Source organism: Apteryx rowi, unplaced genomic scaffold, assembly GCF_003343035.1.
Source record: "Apteryx rowi isolate R43461 unplaced genomic scaffold, aptRow1 scaffold_619, whole genome shotgun sequence".
In the NCBI taxonomy this organism is placed as follows: Eukaryota; Metazoa; Chordata; class Aves; order Apterygiformes; family Apterygidae; genus Apteryx; species Apteryx rowi.
Genome location: NW_020450893.1, coordinates 351934 through 376358, shown reverse-complemented (window position 1 = coordinate 376358; position 24425 = coordinate 351934). Strand labels below are relative to the sequence as shown.

Below are 24425 nucleotides of genomic sequence, written 5' to 3'. Positions count from 1 at the left end.
AAGGGAGCATTAAATGGGCATACATTCACGGGCATGTGGTCCCTTTCCCTGATAGGAGAGCAATATTTTAGAAGTAAATTGGACAGCATCTTAGTTGCACAGTTGCAGATGTTGGAAGCACCTTTAAATACTTAGTGATCAGGCTGACACCCAGAATCTGTTTTGAGCCTGGGATTATTGATGGTGTCTGCTTTGCATTGTTAACTTGATTTCTGCTCAGAACGAGCATGTGCTGTTCTTGTTTTTCCTCCCCTCCAAAATTGCTTCCTGTCTGTATATATACATGTATTTTTTAGTGACTGGATACAAACTCTTTCTGACCTTTTTGGTTGTGAAAGCCATTGCCTGAGATACTACCTAACCTGTCCCCGAGATGTCATTTTGTAGATGAAGAAGGACATCTCTGACCAAACCGCTGCCCTTAGAAAGGGCAGTAGTGATGGAGAGATGCTGTGAAGAAGCTGAAGAGGATAAAGGGAAGTAAACCATCTGGTATGCTCACTTCGTGCTGCAAATATTTGCTTCCCAAAGGGAGAATTTATTATTATGAATTGAATGACAGTTTTATAGCAAGGTCTTTTAAATGTTAAAGCCTTCTAGCTTAAAGCTGTCTGGCTCTGCCAGATATTTCTGAGGCTATTTAGAGTGAAGGACCCCTGGCTGTTGAAATATTTTAAATGCGTTTGCTCCCATTTCCATTCTTGAAGACTCAAGGAATTGCTGTCTTTCACCTATTGACTTCAAATATCTTTACCATTAGCCTTTAATGAGTCTGTATATATATTTTTAAGTGGCACACTCATTTCTAATGGAGCACAAGGAAAGTGAGACCATATATTCTAGCTATTACTGTTATAATTTGTAGAATACTGCTTACCTGCTTGAGGCAGCTGTGTCGAGGGAAGGGAAGGCCGTATGAGATCATGAATGACATTTTGCCTGAGGAAACTGCCCAAAATAGCAAGGGTATTGGAAGAACATTGCTATTAGCTAATCCCACTTAATGGCAGAGAGTGAGTAATGAAGGTATGACCCAAAGTTTATTAAAGTCAATAGAAGATTTCCACTGATGCAAAGGGGCCTGAATGGGATCACTAGGGAGGGTATGTTTTTGTCTTTTCCTGCCTTTATCTGTTTAAATGAATGCCACATGTGAATTGTGCTATGACACTATTACAGCCATTTTAGGGCTCCCATATTTCACGCCAGGATTTCATCATCTCAGAGGATTTCCTGGGTAGAAATACTTGTGCATATATCATGCAGCAATTGTAATATTTTTCATTTCATTGGGAAATCTTGCAGAAATGACCAAAGCCTCCCATTTTTGGGGGGAGAGGTAGGAGAGGGACTTAGCCATATGTTGGCCATGTTCAAGTTATTTGAGAGGTTTGCCAATAAAATCTCTGTATTACCTCTAAAAGTAATCTGCAGGCACCACAAAATTAAGAAAGGCATTTTGAGAGTGATTAATTGCTGTTTTAGATAGTCTAGTGCATCTCTCTAGGCTTCTGCTGCTGCTCCAGATGGGCGTAGTCTCCTGGAAGTCGTGTGTCACATCTCCCAGTCTTGTACAGGCATCTCTGATGCCCTAAAAAGTCTAAGATGATACCAGGCACTTATAATTATGCTACAGAACTGATCCTTTTGTGAATATTCATTGGAAAAATAAAAATACAGGGGCTGATTTTCATATCCCTCTTCCTAGGTCACTCAAATATAACTGTGGAAGAATCAGGAAATACCCTTTTCGGTTCTGGAGAATCGAATGATAGAAAAACCTAAACTAGCCCTGCATGCAGGACTGGCATTTGACTGTCTTGCTCCTCAGATCATGGTAGTTTGCTGGGGAAGGGGAAGAAAATTCCACCAAATCCTCTTGAGGTATAAAACTTCTATCACTATTGTTTAGTGTACTGGAAATAACTAATCAAGAACAGAGTGCTGCAAGCTTCTGCTGACTTCAGGATCCTCAACGTCTTGTTGAATCTGTAGAAATGGGGAGTATTCAGTATTTTAGAGGAGTTAGCAGCCGGACATCTCAGGGCCTCTAATCTAGAGCTCTTTGGAGCAGGTGTTTGTTGTTGTTGTGTTCACATATGGCATTAAGCATGATACCAGTACTGCTACTTATACAACAGTAATAGTGGTTACAAAAAAAATTTAAATACAGGGAAAGTGCTTTCTCTAGTTTGCTGGATTAGGGAACTTTTCTCATGAATAGTGCCATTGCTGAAGTTCTGGGATTTTACAACAGTTCCGGTAGCTAGCTATGTCTAGCTTCTATGAAGAACTACAGGATTTTTTTTTTTATGTCTCTTCTATTTGACAGGCTTAAGGAGCTGCTAAGAGGCTTAGGGAGAAAATATGTGTTGTGGCTCCACTGTGTATGTCCCAGTTTTGTGCTTTATCTACATTGACTGGAGCTGTTGATGCCATTGAAAAATAGCTAGTAAAGATTGGATATGGATGAAATGAAAATTAAGACAACGTAGAGTGGAGATCATACTAACAGAAGAGAGCGCTACGCACAGGTGGCCGAGATTCAGCGCTGCCCGCATATGTGGGCCCATCTGTAATGCCCCCTGGTTGCATTTCTATAGCTATGTCATGAATTTCTGAGTGTAGCCTTTAGCAGTCTGGGCGATTTCACAAACTCATTGACTCTGGTGGGGTGCCCACCAAATGTGGTGTGGGAGTTTGTCTCATCCCTATGGTTAGAGAAGCACACAGAGGCAGTGGTTAGGGCAGTTACTCTGTGTGCATCTGGCGCAAAGTTTGCAACTTTTCTTTAGCCGTGGAAGCCTTTCTGAGATAATTCCTGACCTTATAACTAAAAGGTTAGGTTGTATCAATGCATTGTGCATGAAGGTAATCCTAAATCCAGGGTGGGAGCAGCATCTTTCTTACTGGAGTCTGGAGGAGCGTTCTGACCCCAGGGCTCAGGTAAAGATCAAGTTACTGCATGATTTCCGAGCTGTGGTTCCTGTCCCTCTCCTCTTCCAGATTATTGTAAATGTGAGGTAATTCAGTTTCCTTTGGTTTAGGGGAGTGGCTGATGTGCTTGAGGACACGGCTGCCATTCGGAGTGACTTTGACAGGCTGGATAGATGGGCTGATGGGAACCTCATGAAGTTCAATGAAAGCAAGCGCACAGCTCTGCCCCTGGGAGGGAATAACCCCCTGCAGCAGGACATGCTGGGAGTGACTCCCTAGAAAGCAGCTTCGCAGAAAAAGACCTGGGTCCTGGTGGACAACAAGTTGAGCAGCAGTCTGCAACGTGCCCCTTTGCCAAAGAAGGATGACCACATCCTGGGCTGCATTATTAGGAATGCAACCAGCAGGGCGAGGGAAGGGATCCTTCCCTCCCTTGAGTACTGGTGAGACCCCTTCTGCAGTTCTGGCTCCAGTCTGGGGCTCCCCCATACAAGACAGACACAGAACATAGGAGGAGAGGCTGAGAGATGGGTCTGTTCAGTTTGGAGAAGAGAAGGTGAAAAGGGATCTTACTGCTGTTTGCAACTGCCTGATGGAAGAGTGTAGGAAAGACAGAGCCAGACTCTTCTCATAAACGTACAGGGATAGAAGAAGAGGCAACAGGCACAAGTTGAACAAGGGAAATTCCGATTAAATATAAAGAAAAAAAATTTTCACCATTCAGGTGGTCAAACACTGGACCAGGGGCACAGAGAAGTTGTGGGATCTCCCTCTTTGGAGGTATTTAAATTTCAGCTGGACAAGGCCCTGAGCAACCTTATCTAGTCTGATCCTGGTTTGAGCAGAGGGGTTGGACTAGAGGCCTCCAAAGGTCCCTTCCTATGCAAATTATTCTAGGATTCTAAATAAATTCTTCTTTTAAGGGATACAAATTTGTTTAATCTCATCAATATCACACAGGATGATGTTTTTGCACACCTTTGCCGATGGAAAGATAGTAGGCAAGGGAGCAATAATGCCAGAAGTACTTGTGCTTTCTACTGAATAGCTTGTCTTGGGTGGCAGCCAAAGAAGGAGATTTCATTTTCACTTCTCTTTTTAAACATTCTTTAGCTAAGAGTAAGCAGTGTTTTCTGGGAACCTCAGCAAATTTAAAACTGAAATCTAAATAATGGACCATGCCCCCAATTTTTATTCTCCGTAAGAGGAATAACTTGCTAGGAGGCAATTACCTCTGTTAAAGTTTTAAATGAACTACTGAATAAAAATCTAAGATTAAGTTTTTGTTTGGAAATATATAGCTGTTTGTTATGCACTTTCCGTTCTTGAAATTAAGTCTTTGTGACAGGTCTGCTCCAGATAATACAATGGCAAATGGGATTTTGAAATGCAGTGACTGTAGCAGGTCATTCCATGCCTTTTCTCCTCAGGTTGAGGATTTGATCTTGGAGATCATTGTGTGGAGACGGCTGTCCAGTAGGACTACAGTTCAAAGCTCAGAGGTAGGTAGAAAGAAATAGCAAGTGCTCATGTGCTTATGTTAGGGGAATTCTTTCAATGATTTTCAGCCTTGATTCTGCAACTCAGAGTCATGTTGATTAATATTTGCTCATGCAAGTCATCTCTTTGAGTTAAATAAGACATTGGATGTGAACAAGTGCTGTGTTGGTCTGTTTAACATGTTACAAAATCACTTCTGGCCATGGAATGGTCTAGTTCAGCTTAAAATGGTTTGATTAAAAATCTCATGATGGGATATTTTTTGCATTGTCTTTAGATGTTATTTAATATCAACACCCATACATAAAGTGACCCCAAGACTGTACTGTCCCATGAACAGTGTTTCACAGTGCTCCAAGGAGGAGGTTTTCTTTAGAAATAAGACTTAATTTTTGCGCCATAAAATAGAGCTCCCTCAGAACCAGCTTCAGGCATGGTGTATGCAAGTTCTTCCTTGGCCCTTGTATTTGCTCATACAAGTCTCCTGGTTCACTTTTATTCATTTCATTGTGAAGTTGGCCCTATCTCTGTGTCTCAGAGGGACTTTATTAAATCTTTCAGCAACCTTAGACAAAGCAGCATCACAAATGCTGTGGAGTCATCTGTAGAGCTTGGAAAAAGTTGTTCTGCCTTCCACCAAATTATTCCTTCTGTGAGAAGATCCTAAAGACTGACACGACAAGTTTTTTGTTTTCCTTCGTGGGTCTTCCAGATGGTTTCAAACATTAACCTGGGAGACTGTGAGGTGTTTGAAGCTGCTGTAGTTGTTAAGGTGTTAATTCTACTGGTTTGTGTTTATTAGGGTAAACTTGGATTTTATGGTCTTTGAGTTTGACAATAAGCAATCAGATTGGGACTTTGGATAGAAAATACAGTATCTGTTTTAAATTCACACAAGATATTTGGAAAAGCTAGTAGTGATTTATTTGTACTGAATTCTACTCAGCTGTAATCAGGGTAAAATGTCCATTAATCTCTAGGAACAGAAAGAGACTGTGTCTTGGAGTATTATTGGGTCTGCCACTGTGCTTGGATTCCAGAAAGATTTAATTGAAGACATTTTGACATGTGGCAACTGAAAGTTAAACACTCCATCTTTGCCATGCATACATTTTATCATCTGTGTGCTGATGACATCTCAGATAGATCCCCTAGGGAACTCTTACAACAAACTCTAACATAAATATCTGTTCAAACTAAATACAGGAAACAAATAGTAGGTGTACATGTTTTACTGATTTCTGTATCCTATCAATACCTCATGCAACGTGATCTATAGCTGGAAAAGTAAAGTCACTAAGGCTAACAACAATTTCAAAGTACTTGATTCTATATATTCTTCAGTGTGCTAGATGAATGGCAAAGAAAGCATAATCTCTTTCTAATCAATTGCAGTTACAAAAAAGGCTTATAATCAAATTTGTCAAAATGCACTATGTATAAATGCTATATTAGAAAATATGCGCTTAAAAACAAATCCGCTCATTCTCATAGGAAAGAACCTTGCCTTTTCTTTCACTGTGTAAATGGACCATCCTGTACTTCGCTAGTTCAGCTTCCATGTCTCAGGCCCCTCGTTGCGGCTGTCAGCGCTTTCCATTTCCTTAGCTGATGGCCACACGCTGGAGTGGGAGCTGCCGTGGAGAGAATAGCATGTGAGCTGTTCTGTTTAATTTCTAGCTCTGCTTCCTTTCTTTTCCTTTTCCTCCCCTCCTGCCCCCACTAAAATTCAATTTTTATGGCTATCTCACCATTCTGGTAAGAAAATGATTTCATTTCCACTTTAGAAGTTGGTGTGTGATTATTAATATGACTTTAATATCAACCAAGGACACTTTTTGATAGTCTTTGGAAACATTATTTTGAAAAACCTTGACAGCAACTTGCAGCTTTCCTTCGTTAAAGAAGGTGCTAAATTCTGTTCCATGGGACCATCATAATGCGTATCGTTCTTACTTGTGTTCCTCTTCTTTTTATCATAACTGAATGGCTTACAGATTCCTGAGCCAGGATTTCTGATTAAAAGAAACAGCTCTGTGCCTTTAAAAGAATCCAAGCTTGCATCATGTATGACAGCTGATACATTTTATAAAAGATGAGTGCAATGACATTCTGTCATTGTTTAGGCTTTCTCAGATGAATCTCTCTGTCAACTTTATATATCTCTATGAAGATGGACAGACATTTTTTGTCCACATCTGACCTATGTTTTGAGCTCTGGTCTTTGTAAAGATATTAAAAGAAAAAAAATACATATAATTTGAGCTACTTTACAAAGTATTTGTATCATCTGTGTTGTCTTTGCCTGCCTGGAACATTTTGTAGCCCTTAGCTGTGCTTAGCAATAAATCGGTAGAGAAATGTTCTCCCAATTAGACTTGCATAGAGCATTAGAAAATTGAAGGTTGTGTTCAGAAATTCATAATTAGAGACTATATGATTGTGAAAGCAGAAGGGCATTGGCAGGAACACCGGTGCAGTCATTTAGCAGGCAGGCAGAGTGAACACAGAAAGATACGGATTAAACACTGGGAGTGCAGATGACTCTCCTAGTGGCTGGCAGTAACAGTGGGAGGAAGGGAAAAGACTAAAATCAAGAAAGAACCACAGAAGAAAGAAGACTGTAAAGGAGTGGGGAGAGAGAAGAAGATTGTAGATACAGAAGAGATAAGATAAAAAGCAACAGAACTGGAATTTGGCAGATGAAGTCAATGTTGGAGACAGCTTCCAGATCTGCTCCTCCCTTCTCCTGCGACCTACCACATCTCTCCTTGTAGTTTGGCAAAGGAGCGATTTCCCACTATGCCATCATGGATAACTCAAGATTGAGACAACTCAAGATTGGATCTTCAAGAAAAAGAGAAAAATGTCTTGGTTCTAGACACTTGTATGCTGCTGCCTAGATCTTAATCCATACCTTCCCTAAATGCAGAGCTATTTCTGACCCTTCAAGGGTTGATGCAGCATTTGATTATTTTTTCTGCAGTTACTGCTTGCATGAAGCTTGCCAGCCAAATTCATGTTTAGGGTAGGTGCTGGGAATTGCCCATAGTGAGAATGTACATATGGACTCAAAGAAGGAAAGATTGATTGCTTGTAACAGTTTTCTTCAAATTGTACATGTGGGCTACACATTTGTGTTTTGCTGATATTTCCCTTCTTCCTCTAAGTCCTGGGTATGTGTTCCTGCTTTTGGTCTCTAAATGAAATGACATGCACCGTGTCTAGTGCAGCAAAGTGCCAGGGATTCCTCTCTTATGGATATGGCTGGGAAAAAATTCTGATTTTCAAGTCATGAGGCACAGATACATTCAGGTTAGAATATACATGCAGATTATACACCCTGGAGATCCTGGCTACTGGAAACCCTGGAGGTGGATGTACTGATACTGATGCTCAGGTGGGGGTAATTACAAAAATTGCCTTACTGCTTTGGGTCTGTTTTTCCAGGTAGAATAATTTATACAGATTCTGGTCCTAACTTCTGCTGAATGTGTGAGGAGGGAGTTAACCTCGAAACCTGCACTTTCAGCTTGGTACTTTGGTTCTGTCAGGAGCTCGTGCAGTGATGTCCTTGTGGGCAAACCCAAGCTTTGGTTCCTCACTGGATTAACCAGTACCATTTTAGTGTGGCCATTTGTATGCTATTGGTGCAGGTTTTGCAGTTCTGGTTAGACAATATTGCAGTCTGGTGAGTATTACCCTTCAGAAAAAAACAGCATTCTTCTTTAAATGCAGTTCTGCCAAAAATACTCGTTCGATGTCCCTCTCCCTGGTTGTGTACTCCCTTTAAAAACTATTCTGTTTATGATAACATTACCCCATGAAAAAAAAACCAAAAAAAACTATTGCTCGTTTAGTTTTAGGAGGGGCAAATCCAACCTACCAGCTTCAAAGCCCTAATTTGGTTGCAATACATGAGACAGTTTGAAATATACACTTGAGAAGCTAATGAAAGACAGGAGCCTTAATGTGTTCCTGGTTTGGCTTAGCACTTTGGGTTTAACAGTAGACACTGGCAGATGGTCTGAAAAATTCGGCATTTGCACAAGGCACAGTAGTTACAACACGAATTCAAGTGTGGTTTGCAGGTTTTGAAATTTGGCACACAGTCAGCTGCAGGTGTGGGCCTTGGTTTTGGAGATGTCTTCGGTTCAGCATTTTTCTAGAAGAAAGACATGAAAATTCATACTACCATAAAACCAGTATGAGTTAGAATAAAAAATAGATGCAAAGAAAATGAACTATGGGAATTTCTGGCTTGAGATCAGTAGGCAGTTGCTCGTAGTGAGACCTATATTAGTAGCAATATAGAGTGGTCATGATGGGACTGGAACATGGGAAATGCTGGCTTGAGGTCAACCTAACAAGGAAAATGACAGATGGCACGAATCTCGTATTTGGGGTAATTAGAAACATGAGTGGATAAAGCTTTGGAAAATACGGAATGACGCTGTACTAGCAATGAAAGGGACCCAATCTTTAGAGAAGACGACATTATTATAGGCAAACCAAAGTAATGAATTACTCTTGGATCCCAAAACTTTTCAAATGAAAGAATGAAACCTCCCTGCCAATCCATGGAGTTGGTATCCACTTTGTTTTATGAACTGCGAGGATGAGACAAAGAGAGGCCATGATTTTTCAATACCCTACCTCACATGGTTTGCTTGTCAGACTGCTTTCGGAATTAGGTAATCCTTTGTGTGTCAGATTTGTGCATGGGAATCTTTAATTACAGTCATGGGTAAGTGGGCTGAAAAAAATCTCCTAGCCAACCTGAGAAGGTTGAGAAAGGGGAGAAACTTTGGCTTGATCAGCATGTGCCTGGGGCTTGGGCCAGACCTCTGGAGCCCTGCAGGTGTTCCATTAACTTTTTAACTTTTTAGTTGTTCTCAGAAATTTCAGTTGTAAGCTACAAATTGTTTTGAGGTCTCTAAGTGCTTTAGGAGAAAATGCTTTGATAAAGCTTCACTGCAAGAACTTCCTGCTTTGAGCAGAAGGTGGAACTAGATGACCTACTGAGGTCCTTTCCAACCTGAATCTTCCTATGAATTCAGGAAGTGTTTCAAGGAAGATTGACCCCACAAGACACAAATTAAAAAGGAAAAGAAGGAACTCTAAATATTTCTGGTTGCAGCAATGACTGAGTTGGCTATAAATGGCTATCATGACTAAATAATAATAAAATGAAAATGCTGTTTTCTACCCTCTCAGATAGTCTTTAGAATATAAGAGTTCAGCCCATGCAATAGTTCATGTTTGACAGCTATGAGTAACATGTCAAATAGCAACAACAATAAACTTTAACTAATCTAAGGTCACTTAGTTTTCTTTCCATCACTAATGCTTTGCATCTTTTCCCTGCTTGAGCAGCGGATTTGGACTAGATGATCTCCAGAGGTCCCTTCCAACCTCAACCATGCTGTGATTCTGTGGTCTGTTTTTACAGTATTAAGAGCTTTAAAATGTATGCAAGTTATTTAAATCAGGAGAGGGCTGTGAAAACCTGTCAAATAAATGCACTGAGGAAAAGTATTAGAAATTAGCCGTTCTAACTGGACAATGTTTTCTGAACAGTCACCTACCTTGGATGATTTCTTGTTCTCTGCTTCTTTTCTGCTGACTTTCTGGGATCTTTTAGTTAGATCTTCAAAGAGAATAGCACAACATAATATTAAATCAGTTTTACAGCAAATGGCACTTAACTGAGAAGCTTAATACTACTTTTGTGCAAGGGAAGGCAGGTAACCTGCAGTGTCACCTTGCCAGAACAGAATGGGTTGTAATGAAGAAGGTCATCCCTAGGAGCCAGCCTCACTTAAAAATACTATGTCTGAACCTGCGTTGTCATTGTTGCTACTGCAAAACACAGAAGACCACTGACATGTATATTTTAGGAGGGTGTTTTTTACATGTTATTTGGTCAGGTGTGAATGATGAAATAAGATGCAGAGAAAATTCAGGGTCTCTGTGTAAAAGGATGAGGGTATTTGTGCACTTCAGTCACATGACAAAAATAGAAAAAAACCTTCAGAAATCCATTTTTACGTTCTGTAAAAGGTAGTGTTACCTGCAAAATTTTGGCATAAATTAACACATATTCTGTGGTTTTCACAAGCATGAAAAGCACTTGGCTAATTTTCATCCGTGCGATGCCACCTTTCATTCTTCAATTCTTTGTTCCTTTTCTACCTACCATCTTCTTTTACAAAATGTTACTTGCAGAGGTGTTTCATTTATGTGCCTGTAGTTTTGAAGGGTTTGTGAATACATGTGAATAAATTCTTGGATTTGGTAAATTTTAGCAGGTAAATTTCAGACTATGCCTGGGTTTTTTTGGGTTTTTTTTTGTTTTTTTTTGATTAAACCACTACTAGACTGAACGTCCTATATTATCACTTGAGGGATAGTAGTTTTATTATTGTATTAACTCTGTCATTACTGATTACTATATGTTAGCTCCACAACCAAGACTCATATTGGCATCTAACACAACAAAACTGTTTTATTAAAGTGTAAGACACTTCCCAGCTCACTAATCTATTAAGGTATTTTCTGTAACTCTGTTCTACCTGTGTGAGGTTTGTAATGAACGCTGAGCATATATACTGAATGTTTGATTGGGATAAAATGTTTTTATATGCCCGCAGATGAATGGTGGCTCCTTGTTTATTCCAGAACTTGCTCCTTGTATCTTTTTGAATACTTGATAATTGCTAGAATTTGCAGAATTTTAGAATAAAGAATACACCATTCTGGGCTGTTACAAGGATTTTCATTTATTATCCTTGTATCATTCTAGAGTTACAGTTGTGGATCTGTTTCTAGGAGACAGTGGGAGGATGAACTATATCTCAGGAGTGTAATGTTATTGTCACTCAATAAGAACATGGTTTAAAAGGGCATTGCGCTAACTAGGATTAACGGTTTAGATCTGGTTCCACCTGTTATGTTATGTAGGTGCAATTATGCTGTCCTTTGAAACCTTCTGGTGGTAACCAAGAGGCTTGTAAGCCATTTAATTCTACCGCAAGGATAGCACACGTATTTTCTATAGTACAGCTGCACTTGTTGAGATTGGCTCCATTGCTTTGCTTACAAAATTTTTTTGATGATATTTAGATAGAGGGGATATGATGTCATTAAACTGAGATTTAAACATTGCTTTGACATAAATGTGCTTTAATTATTCCATAGAACGTGATAAAGAAGAAAATGAAGCCCAGGAAGCAGATGAGAGGGAACCATAGAAATGCTTCTTTTGGTGGATGAGTACTGTCATTGCCTCTTCCATAGTTCCTCTGATTTAGGGAAAACACCAGGTTTCTCCCAACTGGCCACTAATCTCATACTCCTCATGTTCCACCTACCTTGCTTTCAACACCTGACCAATTAACCAGCTCTTTACAAATCTCATCTGTCAAAATATGGGAAAATGTAATATAGGCTTGCAAAAGTGTTGACAACACTCACCTCTAACACCTGTCGATACAACTGTGATCTGAAGTGTTATAAAAAGCATGTGTTAATTAGGTGATTGCATGTTTTTCTAGCTGACACTAGCAAATCCTCTGCTTATCTTTTAAGATGTGATTCAAATCCAGCCTTAGGGTTTATTGAATTTGGGCCAATCATATCACCCTTTGAAACCATGAGCGCTGTGGTTGATTGGCAGGTGTGTAATCAGCCAATTGCAGATGAGTTTTATTACTCTAGTTAGATAGGCTACAGGGACATTTAAAAATTAAGACATAAGTATTAGGTCCTCAGCTCTATTCTATGTGGCCAGCCTGAAGGAGCAGGACTTGTTATAGGAAAATGTGATTGAGAAAGGAAGCTGTACCCTAAATGTTTAAACCAGGGTGTTGACAGCTGACGTTTTTTTCTGTTAACTTACACAAAAATAGGTTGTATGTATAAGCCCAACAAATTGTAACTGATAAATCATAAAGAAACCAGCTGCTTAGATGTGTTAGGAGGAGAGAGGAGGCTGTGGTGGTTTAAACCCTCCCTTCATATTTGTTCTAAATTAACCATTTCTGTGGTGATGCAGTGGTGATGGGAGTGACCATCTTGTCCGCCCTTTGCCATGACACATTATTACAATAAAAATTACCACCTGTGGCTTCGTGCTCATCCCTGAGTGTTGCACAGGTTTTGCTAGGGCCGCAGGCGCTGGGAGCAGTGGCAGCTCGCCGGAGGATTGTGCCGATGGGCACTCGGGAAAGCTTAGCTGTGCCCCCGGCCGGCTGCTACCCCGTCCCTGTGCCTGCTCTTCCTGCTTTTATCGGCGTCTCCAGCTGCTTTGCCCCCGTTTGCATTTATCGCTCCCTTTCTGACCTGTTTCCGTCGTGCGCAGGACTGTCTCCGAGGCTCTGCTCTTTCCCCCAGCGACCTTCCCTCTCACACTCGTTTCGCTTCCCAGCGCAGTGAAACGCGTCGCTGCGTTTCCGCGTTCGGCCGCCGCCCGAGGCGCAGAGCCCAGCAAAAACGAGGGGGCAAGTTTGGGACTCCGGTTATGTTCACAACATGCTTGAGTGAGGCCGGTGACACTATTCCTCACTTGCTTACATGAAAACGATGAGATTTACCGGCATCCTCCTGTTCACAACGGGAGGCATTAGCAGAGCTGGAAGGTTTGACAAATCCCTTCTTCTAAAAAGCTGAACATGCTGCTTCGTCTGGCACAGCAAAACAGACAGCAGCGTGCGTCCTTTCTCCTGCACCTTCCTTCCCCAAGCAGCTGGAAGGTCACGGCGAGCGATTTGCAAATGCTCTTTGTAGGCTATGCATTACTCTACACTTTTGACTAATTTTTTATTTAGTTTACCAAGTTGTAATTCAATCATTTTAGTTAATAAATTGTAAAGATAATAATGTGGCCACTGGTTGTCTGGAAAGGTTTTGGATAGGTGCCAATTCAGCTCTGAGATAAACTATTCCAAAACTTATGTCAGATTCTACAAACTGGAAAAAATGGGAATGATTTGTACCAGTTTTCTTACTTCCTATTGTTTCAAGCTTCCTTTAGGTGCAGGGTAACGGGGGATCAGACTGGCCTCTTGTGCTGGAACGAATGGGCTGAAGAAAGGTCTTGGAATAGCTTTGCAGGTGCTTCTTGGCCCAAGAAAGCGAGTGCAGCCCTGGTTAACAGTGTCACAGTGGGTTTTGCATCTATTTTTTCCTTTTGGAATAGTTAGCTAGGACAGTGGTCTACAGAGAAGTATTATGACAAGATGCGTTAAGCTTTCATGTATTTTCTTTTATGTTATTCTTGCGTCTTATATGTCAAATGCTCCTTCTGTTTGTGTGCAAAAAGGATGTATGCAAAGAGGAGGATACATGGGTGCTCTGCTGATGGGGGAGAAGGTTTCTAGTGCAGGCAGCCAAACTGGGCCAGAGGAGGAGGACGGCGTTTGGGGAGGAATCACCCAATCTTCCAAAGCAAAAGGCCTTGACAGCGTTTGGGGGATTTTTGCCTACGTGGATGTCTGCTGGCAAAGGAATACAGCGCCACGTAGGCTGTTTGCCAAGTTCAAGGATTGTGCACCGTTTTGAGAAAAGGTAGAGAAATCAACAGAAGGGAATGTTTTTTGTATCTTTGATTTTAATTGGACTGAAAAAATGTATTGGAAACGTGAGGTGGAAGGCACCTAGGATCACAAGGACTGTGAAATGATACGGGTTGGGAGGAGGGAGAACAGCACAAGTTTAAAAAACTTGAAGTTAAAGAGAACAACCTTCAGGTCAGTCAGGGATTCGGTGGTTCAGATTTCACTGAAATGCATGTGTGGGGAAAGGAGCTAAGAAACTGCTGTTTCTCCTTAAAGAAACATTGTGCAGAGCAAAAGTGCAGAGAAAATAAAGGAAACAAAGAAAGAAACCAACTTGGTTTGAGCACAAGTTTTGAAAACTTGCGGAAAGCAGTTAAATGAGAGATGCTTTATTTTTTTGACTTTTTAAGGCTGTTGACACTGTTCTGAATGACATTCTGCAGCTAATCATCTCTAAATAGCCAAAAGCTTCCTGAAAGGGGTGACTGAAGAGAAAAGTTGGCTTAAATTACAATGGAAAAGCTAGAATAGACGCTAGGAAAAAAACTTTAGTGCAGAGAAGAGTTAAGCATTGCCCTAACAAGGTCCTTCACAATAGTACAGACAGGCATCTGTCAGGAATGGCAGGGGCATAGCAGGTCCTGTCCTGAATAAACAGATGACTTTGGGCCATCTCTTGCTGCTTTTCTTCCCCCGATTTAAGACTGTTTGGCATACATATGAAGTTGAGGTCATATTAATACCTTAAAGAACTGTCAATTTCTGTGCTGCAAGAGCAGATGCTAAAAGAACATGTTTATATCCACTTTTTTATTTGCATTAGATTTTTAAAGGAAGATTAATGCCCATATTAATGGAGAAACACTTCTATTGAATATAAAAAGACCTACAGCATGATAGGAGCTTCAGTGAAGAACTGTAAAGCTAAAGGAAATTTTCTGGTATTTTTTTTTTCTTTTTACCCCAAGCTATGGTTTGCCATAATGTCATTCTTGGATGCTATGGCTGAATTGCCACTGCACTTCTGCGTAGTAGCTAAGGCATTTATATGAAATTGTAATGCTGTAGTAAGCTATCAGAATACTCCATATTAATTTACAACCGTATCTTCTTCAAATTTTGTTAATTTGGTGCCTAGTGGCAAATTTTACTAACCTACTATGGAGATGGGTGGGAGATCTGGGAGATTCATTTTGTTGCTCTTTGGCAGGTTGCATTCTGTCTTCTCTTCAATTACCATATGAGAATTGGCAGCTCTGAGCAAACTGTAGCAGAGTAATAAGCTTAGGAAGAGGTTCTTACTTTCCATCCTGGGGAGAAAAAAATTCCATTGTCATGAAAACCAAAATCAGTCAAAACCTGTTTGTAGAAGAGAAATAGGGAGATGAATCTCAGAAATGATCTACTGTCATGTTGTGCAGTTTCACAGATGTATCTTTGACAATTCTTATGTTTCTACTATTTTGCTTCCAGTACCTCGTAGTGGGCTGGTCAGAATGACTTGAATGGAAAAATACTAGCTCAAATATAACTATTTTAGACCGGGTTTTTTTTCCTCTTTTTTTTTTCTCAAAAGGTTTATTTTCACCAAAATTGTAAATATGAGTTCTCCTCACTGAGTTTTACTGTGTTGTTTATTGCACAACCAAAGGGAGAGGAATTTCTGCTGTCACTTTTCACTAGCTTAATCACATCATCTTTTTTCCCCCAGAAATCACAGAATGTCTTGTTTTCAGATTTGTTCTATATAATCTGGGGGGGGGGGGGAGCTTTTCTCCATTTACAAATAAGTCATGAAGAAATGCCTTACTTTATTATATCCTGGATGTGGTGCTTTGATACCATGGTGAGTCATAGCCATAATTCATACAAGTCATAAAAGGTCTGGCGCTATAAAGCACTTTATGTGCTTTAGAGTTTAGTGTGTACTTAACTTTTAAGATCTAGCAAAGTCAGTGGGATTTGAGCATATTTATAGAGAAACCTGAGATCTGCTGAATCTGGCCATATACCTTGGAAGAAAGCCACTGGCCCTGGACAATCTCTGTGTGGCTCTGAGTGCAGCAGTACAGGGTACACAGAGCATTACTCCATTCTGGTCTCCTTTTCTTGTGGATTCCTAGCTCTGTTGAAGATTAAAGCAGATTTTATTTGTATTAGTTTATGTGTATTAGTCAGTGTATTTGTCAGTGAAAAGCTACCAGTAGTAGTAAAAAAGGGGAGTGAAACCAAATTTTTTGTGCAAATAATCTGGTTGTAATAAGTTAGTGACCAGGGAGTTAAGAGGAATTCTTCTATTCTCTAGAATCCTCTAGAAGAGGATTCTTCTAATGAAGAACCTCAATCTAATCACTGCTGCTAAACTGAGTCTATATTACACTTTCTTGTATGGCCTCTGCTGACCCATTCTCTCTTGTGAGATGCCCAAAATTATGCCTCTAATTCCAAATGCTTGGGCTGAGCTCTACAATGTATTTCAAGCTCTCTGTGGTGTATTTCAAAGGCAGTACTGAAATTGAGACCCAAGTTGCATCATAGACATGGCTGTGGATAGACATAGCCTTTGAATAATTTGATGAAAATTTTGTAATAGGAGTTGTCTACTTTTTCAAAATATGCAGTCAGTCTAATAAAAGATATTACTTAAAAATCTTGGCTTGCTTAACACTTAAATTTGCTTATTTTCATAGCGTCTTAGTGTGCAGGGCATAGCTACCACAGGCAGATGTAGACAGTTGGGCCCTAATTCTTTCCATGCTCCAAGCTGGAGTGGAGGAAGCAAGCTCTGAGCTGGAAGTTCGCACACAATGGTGTTCATCCTGTAATTTTTGCTTTTTTAAGCAACTTTTTAGCCTACGTGTGGGATATGCATATCTATGCATATCTAGTGTGCTGCCTTCCTAGAGTATAGGCATAGCTGGCACATAGTTATCTGTTGGAGACCATGTAGACATGCCCCCAAAATATTGTTTATATAAACTTCTTCCACGCCAAAATGTTATTTGTTATTTCCATTGTAGTTCCTTGCCTTTATTTCAGCAAAACTGTCAGTGAACACAATTGTGTCTGCACAAGTATGAATAAATTAATAAAATGTTACTGCCTGCATCTGTTCACTTCAAACAGAATGACATCTGAACGTGCTCTAGTGTTCAAATGCAAACCTAGCTGCATATGTCGATTCAAATTCTTGCGCGTGTGTTTTGTTTGCCGCAAGTAGTTTGGTGGTAGGAATTTTACAACCTTCAAGTGACTGTCTGAACCTGAAAAATGCATGTATTAGTTCTTACACATTTGATCTGAAAACTATACCAACTGGATAAAAAGATAACGCTCCTTAGAGCTGCATAAGCTGTTAGATATATGCTCTGCAGTTCCTGAAAAGGTGAAACAGGTGATTAGTAGAAAGTGGAGTTAGATGTAAAGATGAGAGAAAGATGGTTGTAGTCTTGGGATTCATCTTTTCCATCATCTCACAAAACCCTTGTTCAAGTATGGGGTTTTTTTCAGCATTAAGAGAGGTTTACTTTCTGTTTTTCCACATTATTTTTGTAATTTTCCTTCTAGGTCTCATCAGAGACTTAAAATCACTCAAACTATTTTCCTTAGCTTCAGCAAGCTTTACATCTGTTTTTCTGTGAGCACTTAGTTTTAAAAGAGTTTAGTTTCCTGTGATGCTCTTAGCAAAGGAGAATTATATTGCTGTAATAGATGATAGTATCTCTAGAGGGTGTTACCATTTATTATTTTTACTGAGGCTAGAATAAACTAGAAGAATTTAAATGCTTCTGCTACAATTTTGTTTTTTTGTTTACAGGGACTCAATCTTGCAAAGCACAATTCAACAAATTGTGTGAGTAAATAGTTAACATGTAGTAGTGCCTCCACCTGAGACAAATGGGAGCAGAACCAGTCACTAGCACTGCAGTGGAACCAGTAAGAGCCAAGAGAGACATTTTACTGGCTTGAAAAATGCTAAGTTAAAGAAATTAACAGCGAGAGCTGTTGTAGGGTTTATTTTGTGGAGAATTACAGTTTCCTAACAGTAGGTTTATTTGCAATTGACTGCACAGAATGCAAACCAAAGATTATATTTTTTCAAGGCTTTAGAGGGCATTGTCAAAATCTAAAAACACATAAATAAATATAAAACAACAGCTCTTACTCACTCTCAAACCGCAGAATAATTTAAATAAATCGACATACCCAAAGGCCCGCCACGTGAGGACCGTGACGTAGTTAGAGAAACACAAGAGGAAATGGGTTGGGGCAACAAACGTACCTTATTTGAGCATGCTATCTTGAACTAAAAGTCAACCTTTGGGGCATACTGTCAAGAAACTCAAAGTCTGTGACTTCCTTAATTAATATTAATCTACTCCTTCAACAGAGAAATCTTAGTATATGACTCAAGGAATTGCTTAACATAAGTTTGAAATTCCTCAGGTGGGAGGGAAAAAAAGCCAGTGGCCCAGTAGTGATTAAAAGAAACTGAAACTGAAAATATTACAATGAATTTGGGAAGGCAAGTTGTCTGCCCTTCTGAAGGAGTACCAGTACTTACGATTTCAAGAGAAGGAAACTGCTACTAGGTTGCTCTTTGCTCCAGCCAAGTTTCAGACACATCATTGACACTTTCACACATTACAAGGCTGAACATCAACAGGAAACTGGTGCCCATGAAGTCAGAGATCAGCTGGAGTTTACAGCTACCTAGCGATTAATGTTAATCCCAGACCTGACGTTCCTTTAGCGATGGGGGTGGCTATGGCTGACGCTGGGAAATACGATGCTAAGGCAGAAAATGTTATGGATGAAAATAAGAAATGTGGCTGATGTTAAAGGCTCATCACTAGAATCACACCTTTTCCACATAAAAATATTAACAAGTAATGCAGAGTTTCCCAAATGGGCTCTCCAAGGACTACAGTAAGCATCTGTGTGTATTCAGGAAATTATGGTGAAATGGCCGGACAGCAATGAATATGGAGGAGAGAATGTGGGAAGTAATTATAGTATGTGTTGTAAAACTCACAGTTAAGGAGAATAAATGCCAAATCTTCAAACGCAGCAAGAATAACAGCAAAAGGTTAACACAAGAGACATTACCCCGCCAAAAATTCTCATGGTGTAGAAACACTGTTAAAAGCAAGTACAGATGTTTCAGAGTTCAATTTTCAGAAGCAAAGGAGAGGGAGAGCAAATTATAGCAATGGACCAAAAGAAAGCAGGTTTCTATAGGTTCAGAAATGTTAAGTAAACTTCCACAAGATACAAATCCAAAGTGAAAAAAAAAAAAAAAAAAAAAAGGAGTTCAGGAAACCAAATTTGTGCTTAAAAAACTAGGATGAAACTGAATAAAATTATTAAGAACAAATGTGTCTGTCAGAAAAATTTTAAAAATGCTAGAAAAGTTGACAAATGTTCTGCATCCTTGTTAATTGTGAAAGAAAGATGTGAACTCTAAAGCATGCACAAATTTTAAATGAGAAAAGGAAATATATATATATTTTGTTTTACAGAGGCAAAATTTTAGTTAGAATTTTTGCTTAGAAAAGGTCTTTTACTGGGTATAGTAAGTAAATCAGACCAAGACAAAAAGTTGGAAAAACACAGAAGAAAAGAATATGGCATTTTTTTAATAATAAACTTGTACGTGTGTTTATATGTCAGTTTAACTACCTGTGTATATGTCTGTTAGCTTCTGTATGTGCTTATCTATCTACTTATAGTTTGTAGAATTAGAAGAAACCTCACAGCTACGATAGTACTGGAGTTTGTGAAAATGAACCGAGATACCTGTATTCATGCAGAAGATTCAGAAGTCGAATTGAATTGGGCTGTTTTTTGACTCCATTGGTAGGTAAGAAGCTAGATCGTCTGGTTCTTACGTGCATGTTGAAGAGCACAGATGATCACATCCAACAGTGATTAGCCATAACTAAATCTGGGCTGGATGTACTGGACAACAGAACCATTCCTTGCACTGAATCTTTGGCTTGCTATGGAGAAAATGTGGCTATTTGGACAGATTACCTGAACACGGAGAGCAAAATTTTTCATTTTGATTTTTTTACAAGTTGCAATATTTGAGGTTCTGGGCATTTGGCAGGATTTTTAACCCTATATCTCTTTAACCAGATGAAGAAAAACTGAGTGGAACTTTTTGAACTGCTGAGTCCAGTACACTGTTATGCCCCAAAATCACAGCATGTCTGGCTCTTCATAGGTTCAGACCTAGGTAAACCCCTCTGCCATCCCAGATGTAAAGCAGTTCCATATCTCCCTTCTTAATTTCCATATGGATATTAAATCTTTTAATTTTCAGCCTAAATTTATTCAGTCAGTATATGTTTATGGATCCAATGGTATCACTATCCTGCACTATTTATTTCTCTCCTCTTTCCTTTTTTGCTCAACTACTAGAGAAAACAACCATGCACCCCTCCATCTTTAATTTATTGCATGAGGTACTCTTTTAATCTCTGTGGTGCTATAGGTATTCTGTTCCCTGTATAAACTTTTACAAGTTGTTTGTCATTGAGCCATAGAGTTATTTAGGTAGGAAGAGACATGGAGGTTTGCAATTGAACCTGTTGCTCAAACCAGTGCCAATATAGATCAGGTTTATTGGGGTTTCAGTTGAGATCTGAATGTCTCCAAGGATGGAGATCCCACAACATCTTGTTTGATCACCTCTGTAATGAAAATTTTTTTCCCTACTCTTGAGCAGGAATTGCTTTTGTTGAAACTTATGCCTGCTGTCTCTTGTCCTTTCACTGTGAACCCTGAGACAAGTCTGGTTCCATCTTCTCTGCACCCTCCCATGAGGCACTTGCAGACAGCAGTAAGATTCCCCGTCACCTTCTCTTCTCCAAATTGAACAGACTCAGCTCTCTCAGCCTCCCTTCTGACGTCCTGTGCTCCAGCCCTGACCATCTTTGTGGCCTCCGCTGGACTTCTGCCAGTATGTCAGTGTCTGTCTTGTACTGGCAAGCCCCAGACTGGAGCCAGAACTGCAGAAGGGGTCTCACCAGTACTCAGTGGAGGGAAGGATCCCTTCCCTCACCCTGCTGGCTGCATTCCTGATAATGCAGCCCAGGATGTGGTCATCCTTCTTTGGCAAAGGGGCACGCTGCAGACTGCTGCTCAACTTCTTGTCCACAAGGACCCAGGTCTTTTTCTGCAAAGCTGCTTTCTAGGGAGTCACTCCCAGCATGTCCTGCTGCAGGGGGTTATTCCCTCCCAGGTGCATTTGCTTTCATTGAACTTCATGAGGTTCCCATCAGCCCATCTACCCAGCCTGTCATGGCTGCTTGAGTAACAGCTGTGCCCTTCAGCATATCAGCCACCCCCCCCAATTTGGAATGACCCGCAAACTTGCTGGGAGTGCACTCTATCCTATCAACCAGGTTTTTAATAAAGATGCTAGGCAATACTAGCCCCACGTTCGACCTCTGAGGGACAACACTAGTAACTGGCCACCAGCTGGACTTTGTATTACTGATCACCACCTTTTGAGCCTGTGCTCTAGCCAGTTTTCCATCTCCCTTACTGTCCTCTAATCCAGTCCATATTTCTCCAGTTTGGCTGTAAAGAGACTATAGGAGACTGTGTTGAAAGCCTTGCTGAAATCAAGGTGTACATTGAGCAATATGCAGCACTCTCCATTTATCCACACATCTAGTTATTCATACCTCCAATCACCTCAGCACTGAAAGCAGTCAGACTGGTCAGGCATGGTGTGCCCTTGCTAAATCCATGCTTGCTGTTCCTGGTTCCTTTTTGCCCTTAATGTTGCTGGAAATGGCTTCAAGGAATATTTGATTTGCTCTATGACCTTCCCAGGGACTGAGGTCAGGCTGACTGGCCTGCACTTCCCTGGGTCCTCCTCCTTGCCTTTTTTGAAGATAAATGTGATATTTTCCTTTTTCCACGCATGAGGAACCTCTTCCTATTGCCATGACCTTTCAAAGATGATAGATAGAAAACATGCCCGCAGCAACATCAACCAGCTCCTTCAGTGCCCTGGGATGCAACCCCTCTGGTCCCATGGACTTTTCTATGGCCAGCTGGTTTAAATGCCCTCTAACTGTATCTTCCTCTGCAGTGGTAGTACCATGTCCCTGGGCTCTGCCTCTGGGCTCAGGGACCTGAGAGGCCAAAGGGCAGATCTGACCAGTGAAAACAGGGGAAGGGAATACACTGAGTACCTCAACCTTTTATGTGTCCCTGCCCCACAGAGTCTTCGAGTCACTCTGGATATGTTCAAGGCCTCCCTTGGCAGCGTCATTGGTGACTGCATGGATGACCAGCAAGGGATAATAGTGCAAGTGCCCAGAGGAGCCTCTGCAGTGTCTTTGCAGTTTCCCAGATCTGGGCCCCCAGAAAGCAGCAAACCTCTGGAGACACCAAGTCAGGTTGATAGATAGGGGCCTCCACCTCCAGGAGGGTGTTTCCCAGTGACCATCACCCTCTGCTTCCTCTTGATGCAGACACTGGTCCAGCTCAGCTGACCCTTGTCCTCCCAGTTGCTACGCTGTCTGCTAACCTCCTGCAGCTCCTTCACTTGGTGATGCAGCACCTCCACCAGCATACCGCCTCCCAAAGCTGAGGCTCCTGCTGCCCCCAGCACCAGGTTGCGTGAGAGCCTCTTCACAGTGGCCCTGTGCACATGATGCTGAATGTCCTGCTTTCACTTTAACATTTGTAAGCCACATACCACATTCCTTTCCTCCCTAACTACTGAGAAACATCATAGCAAAAGTACTTCTGTGCCATCCTACTCACACAGCCTGCACATGGCAGAGATGAAATGGAGTACTTGGATCTCTGGATGCACTCATCCATCTCTTTCCTAGGACCGCAAGCTCAGCATGAAAGGCTTTTCCCTGTGGGGAGTATCCCATATCTCCTATCTGCTACTGACTGTAATTGCAAATCCTCAAAATATTTTAAGTTCTCTTTTCTTCAGAAAAGAAGTTAGCTGGAGACAACACTTCTTGGCTATTGCCAGCCCTACTGTTTGCACAGGCATTATCTCTGCAGAGTTTGGTTTTTGCTGCTTTGAATCACTTCCATTTATAACTACCTCAGCAATCTGAGTTCTGACTCAAGGATTCTGGAAGCCACAAAATGCTCTCTGGCAATGTTAATTCTGCTTTAGTAAAGTGTTTTGAAATTGAATCAGGAACTCGGGGAACTAGGAATTTTCCTTTAAGTGAATCCCACATACATAACTACAAAAATCATTGGACAAGCGCACATTTTACACAAACCATAGTAGTGCATTTATTCTAAGCTTGATTATGCATTTATGAGTCAATAATTTTTTTTTGTGTGTGTTTTGCACAGTATTTATTTTCTATTAGTCAAGGGCCGGGAAAAATACCATGATTTGATCGTCCTGTTTGTGTGCTTTTTGCTGCCTATCTGTGGTGTGTCCCTGTCAGAGAGGGCATGCAAGGCTAGGTCTGACCCCTTAGAGCAATTCTTATCTTCCATTTTAACTTAACTTCTGATTCCTTCTTAAAAAGCTGCCTGTGATCGCAGAGTAGAGCTTCCATGCTTGGAGACTCTGTTCCAGTCTGATGTTTTGTTCATTATTTCAGATTCAATCTTTACATTTTTGCTTGTTTAAAATAATGCAAAGCCCAACAGAAACACATGCAGCTGCAGTGCCTATATCTAAAAGCACCCTTTGTCTGGCTAAAAAAAAAAGTTTCATGTGCTATGCATGAAGATAGATGTGTCTATAGCTGACAAATAACTTAAATTTGTTTTAAGTGTGAAAAATAATGTATAAGTTCTTTTTTTTTTTTATCGTGTCCACTTCAAGAAATATAGTGAGACTATTTTTTTGGTTTCTAGTGCTTTTGCTTGTTGTTATCAGCTAAGTTTGTCCTCCATCCAACACATTCTCCCTTAGGCCTTCCAGAAGTTAGCCTGGTGTCAGAACTGCAGGTGCAGCTCAGTGGTGACATATCCGCAGCTCCCTGAGTTCACCAAGCTGCCCAACCTGCCGCCAGAAGGCCACGCGCACCTGCCCCTGCAAGACCCCCGTGGGCAGCTCGGTGCCGCGGCAGGACACCAAGCTTCTCGGTGCTGCGCCCAGGTGGCAGGAAGGGGCAGCAGGAACTCAACTTTCCCTTCTCACAGAAGGGGTTTAAAGGTGAGGCCTTCAAAAATGCTGCAGTTCTTAACTTTCTTTAAAACAAAAGATGACATGAATTCCTAGGATTGGTATTTTCACAGGATGTCAGTGTGTTACATCCAAATTTCTGCTTCTTTTCTTCTTTAAATTGAGAACTAAGCTATAAAATACTACTGAGCAAAGTCAAAGCGACATGGGAGAGCTTCTCTCAGTTCATTCTCATTCTTTTCATACTTCCTTCCAGACTCTTACCTCCTTTCTTTTGTGGGTTTTTGTTT

At 40.7% G+C, this 24425-nt stretch overlaps 1 protein-coding gene across 2 annotated transcripts in view; it reads right to left on the bottom strand.

Moving 5' to 3' along the window:
- Positions 1-8406: 8406 nt before the first annotated feature.
- Positions 8407-24425, bottom strand: part of ASIP (agouti signaling protein) — a 36711-nt gene continuing 20692 nt past the window's right edge. The window contains exons 2-4 of one of the 2 annotated variants that reach the window (XM_026083850.1): positions 15150-15353; positions 10026-10087; positions 8407-8602 (exon numbers count right to left, since the gene is read on the bottom strand). In XM_026083850.1, the coding sequence (XP_025939635.1) occupies positions 8426-8602; positions 10026-10087; positions 15150-15303 (393 nt within the window). In that variant the 5' untranslated portion in view covers positions 15304-15353 and the 3' untranslated portion in view covers positions 8407-8425. Of the gene's footprint in view, positions 8603-10025; positions 10088-15149; positions 15356-24425 lie in introns of those variants that run through there. The other variant, XM_026083849.1, reaches the window with a different exon arrangement.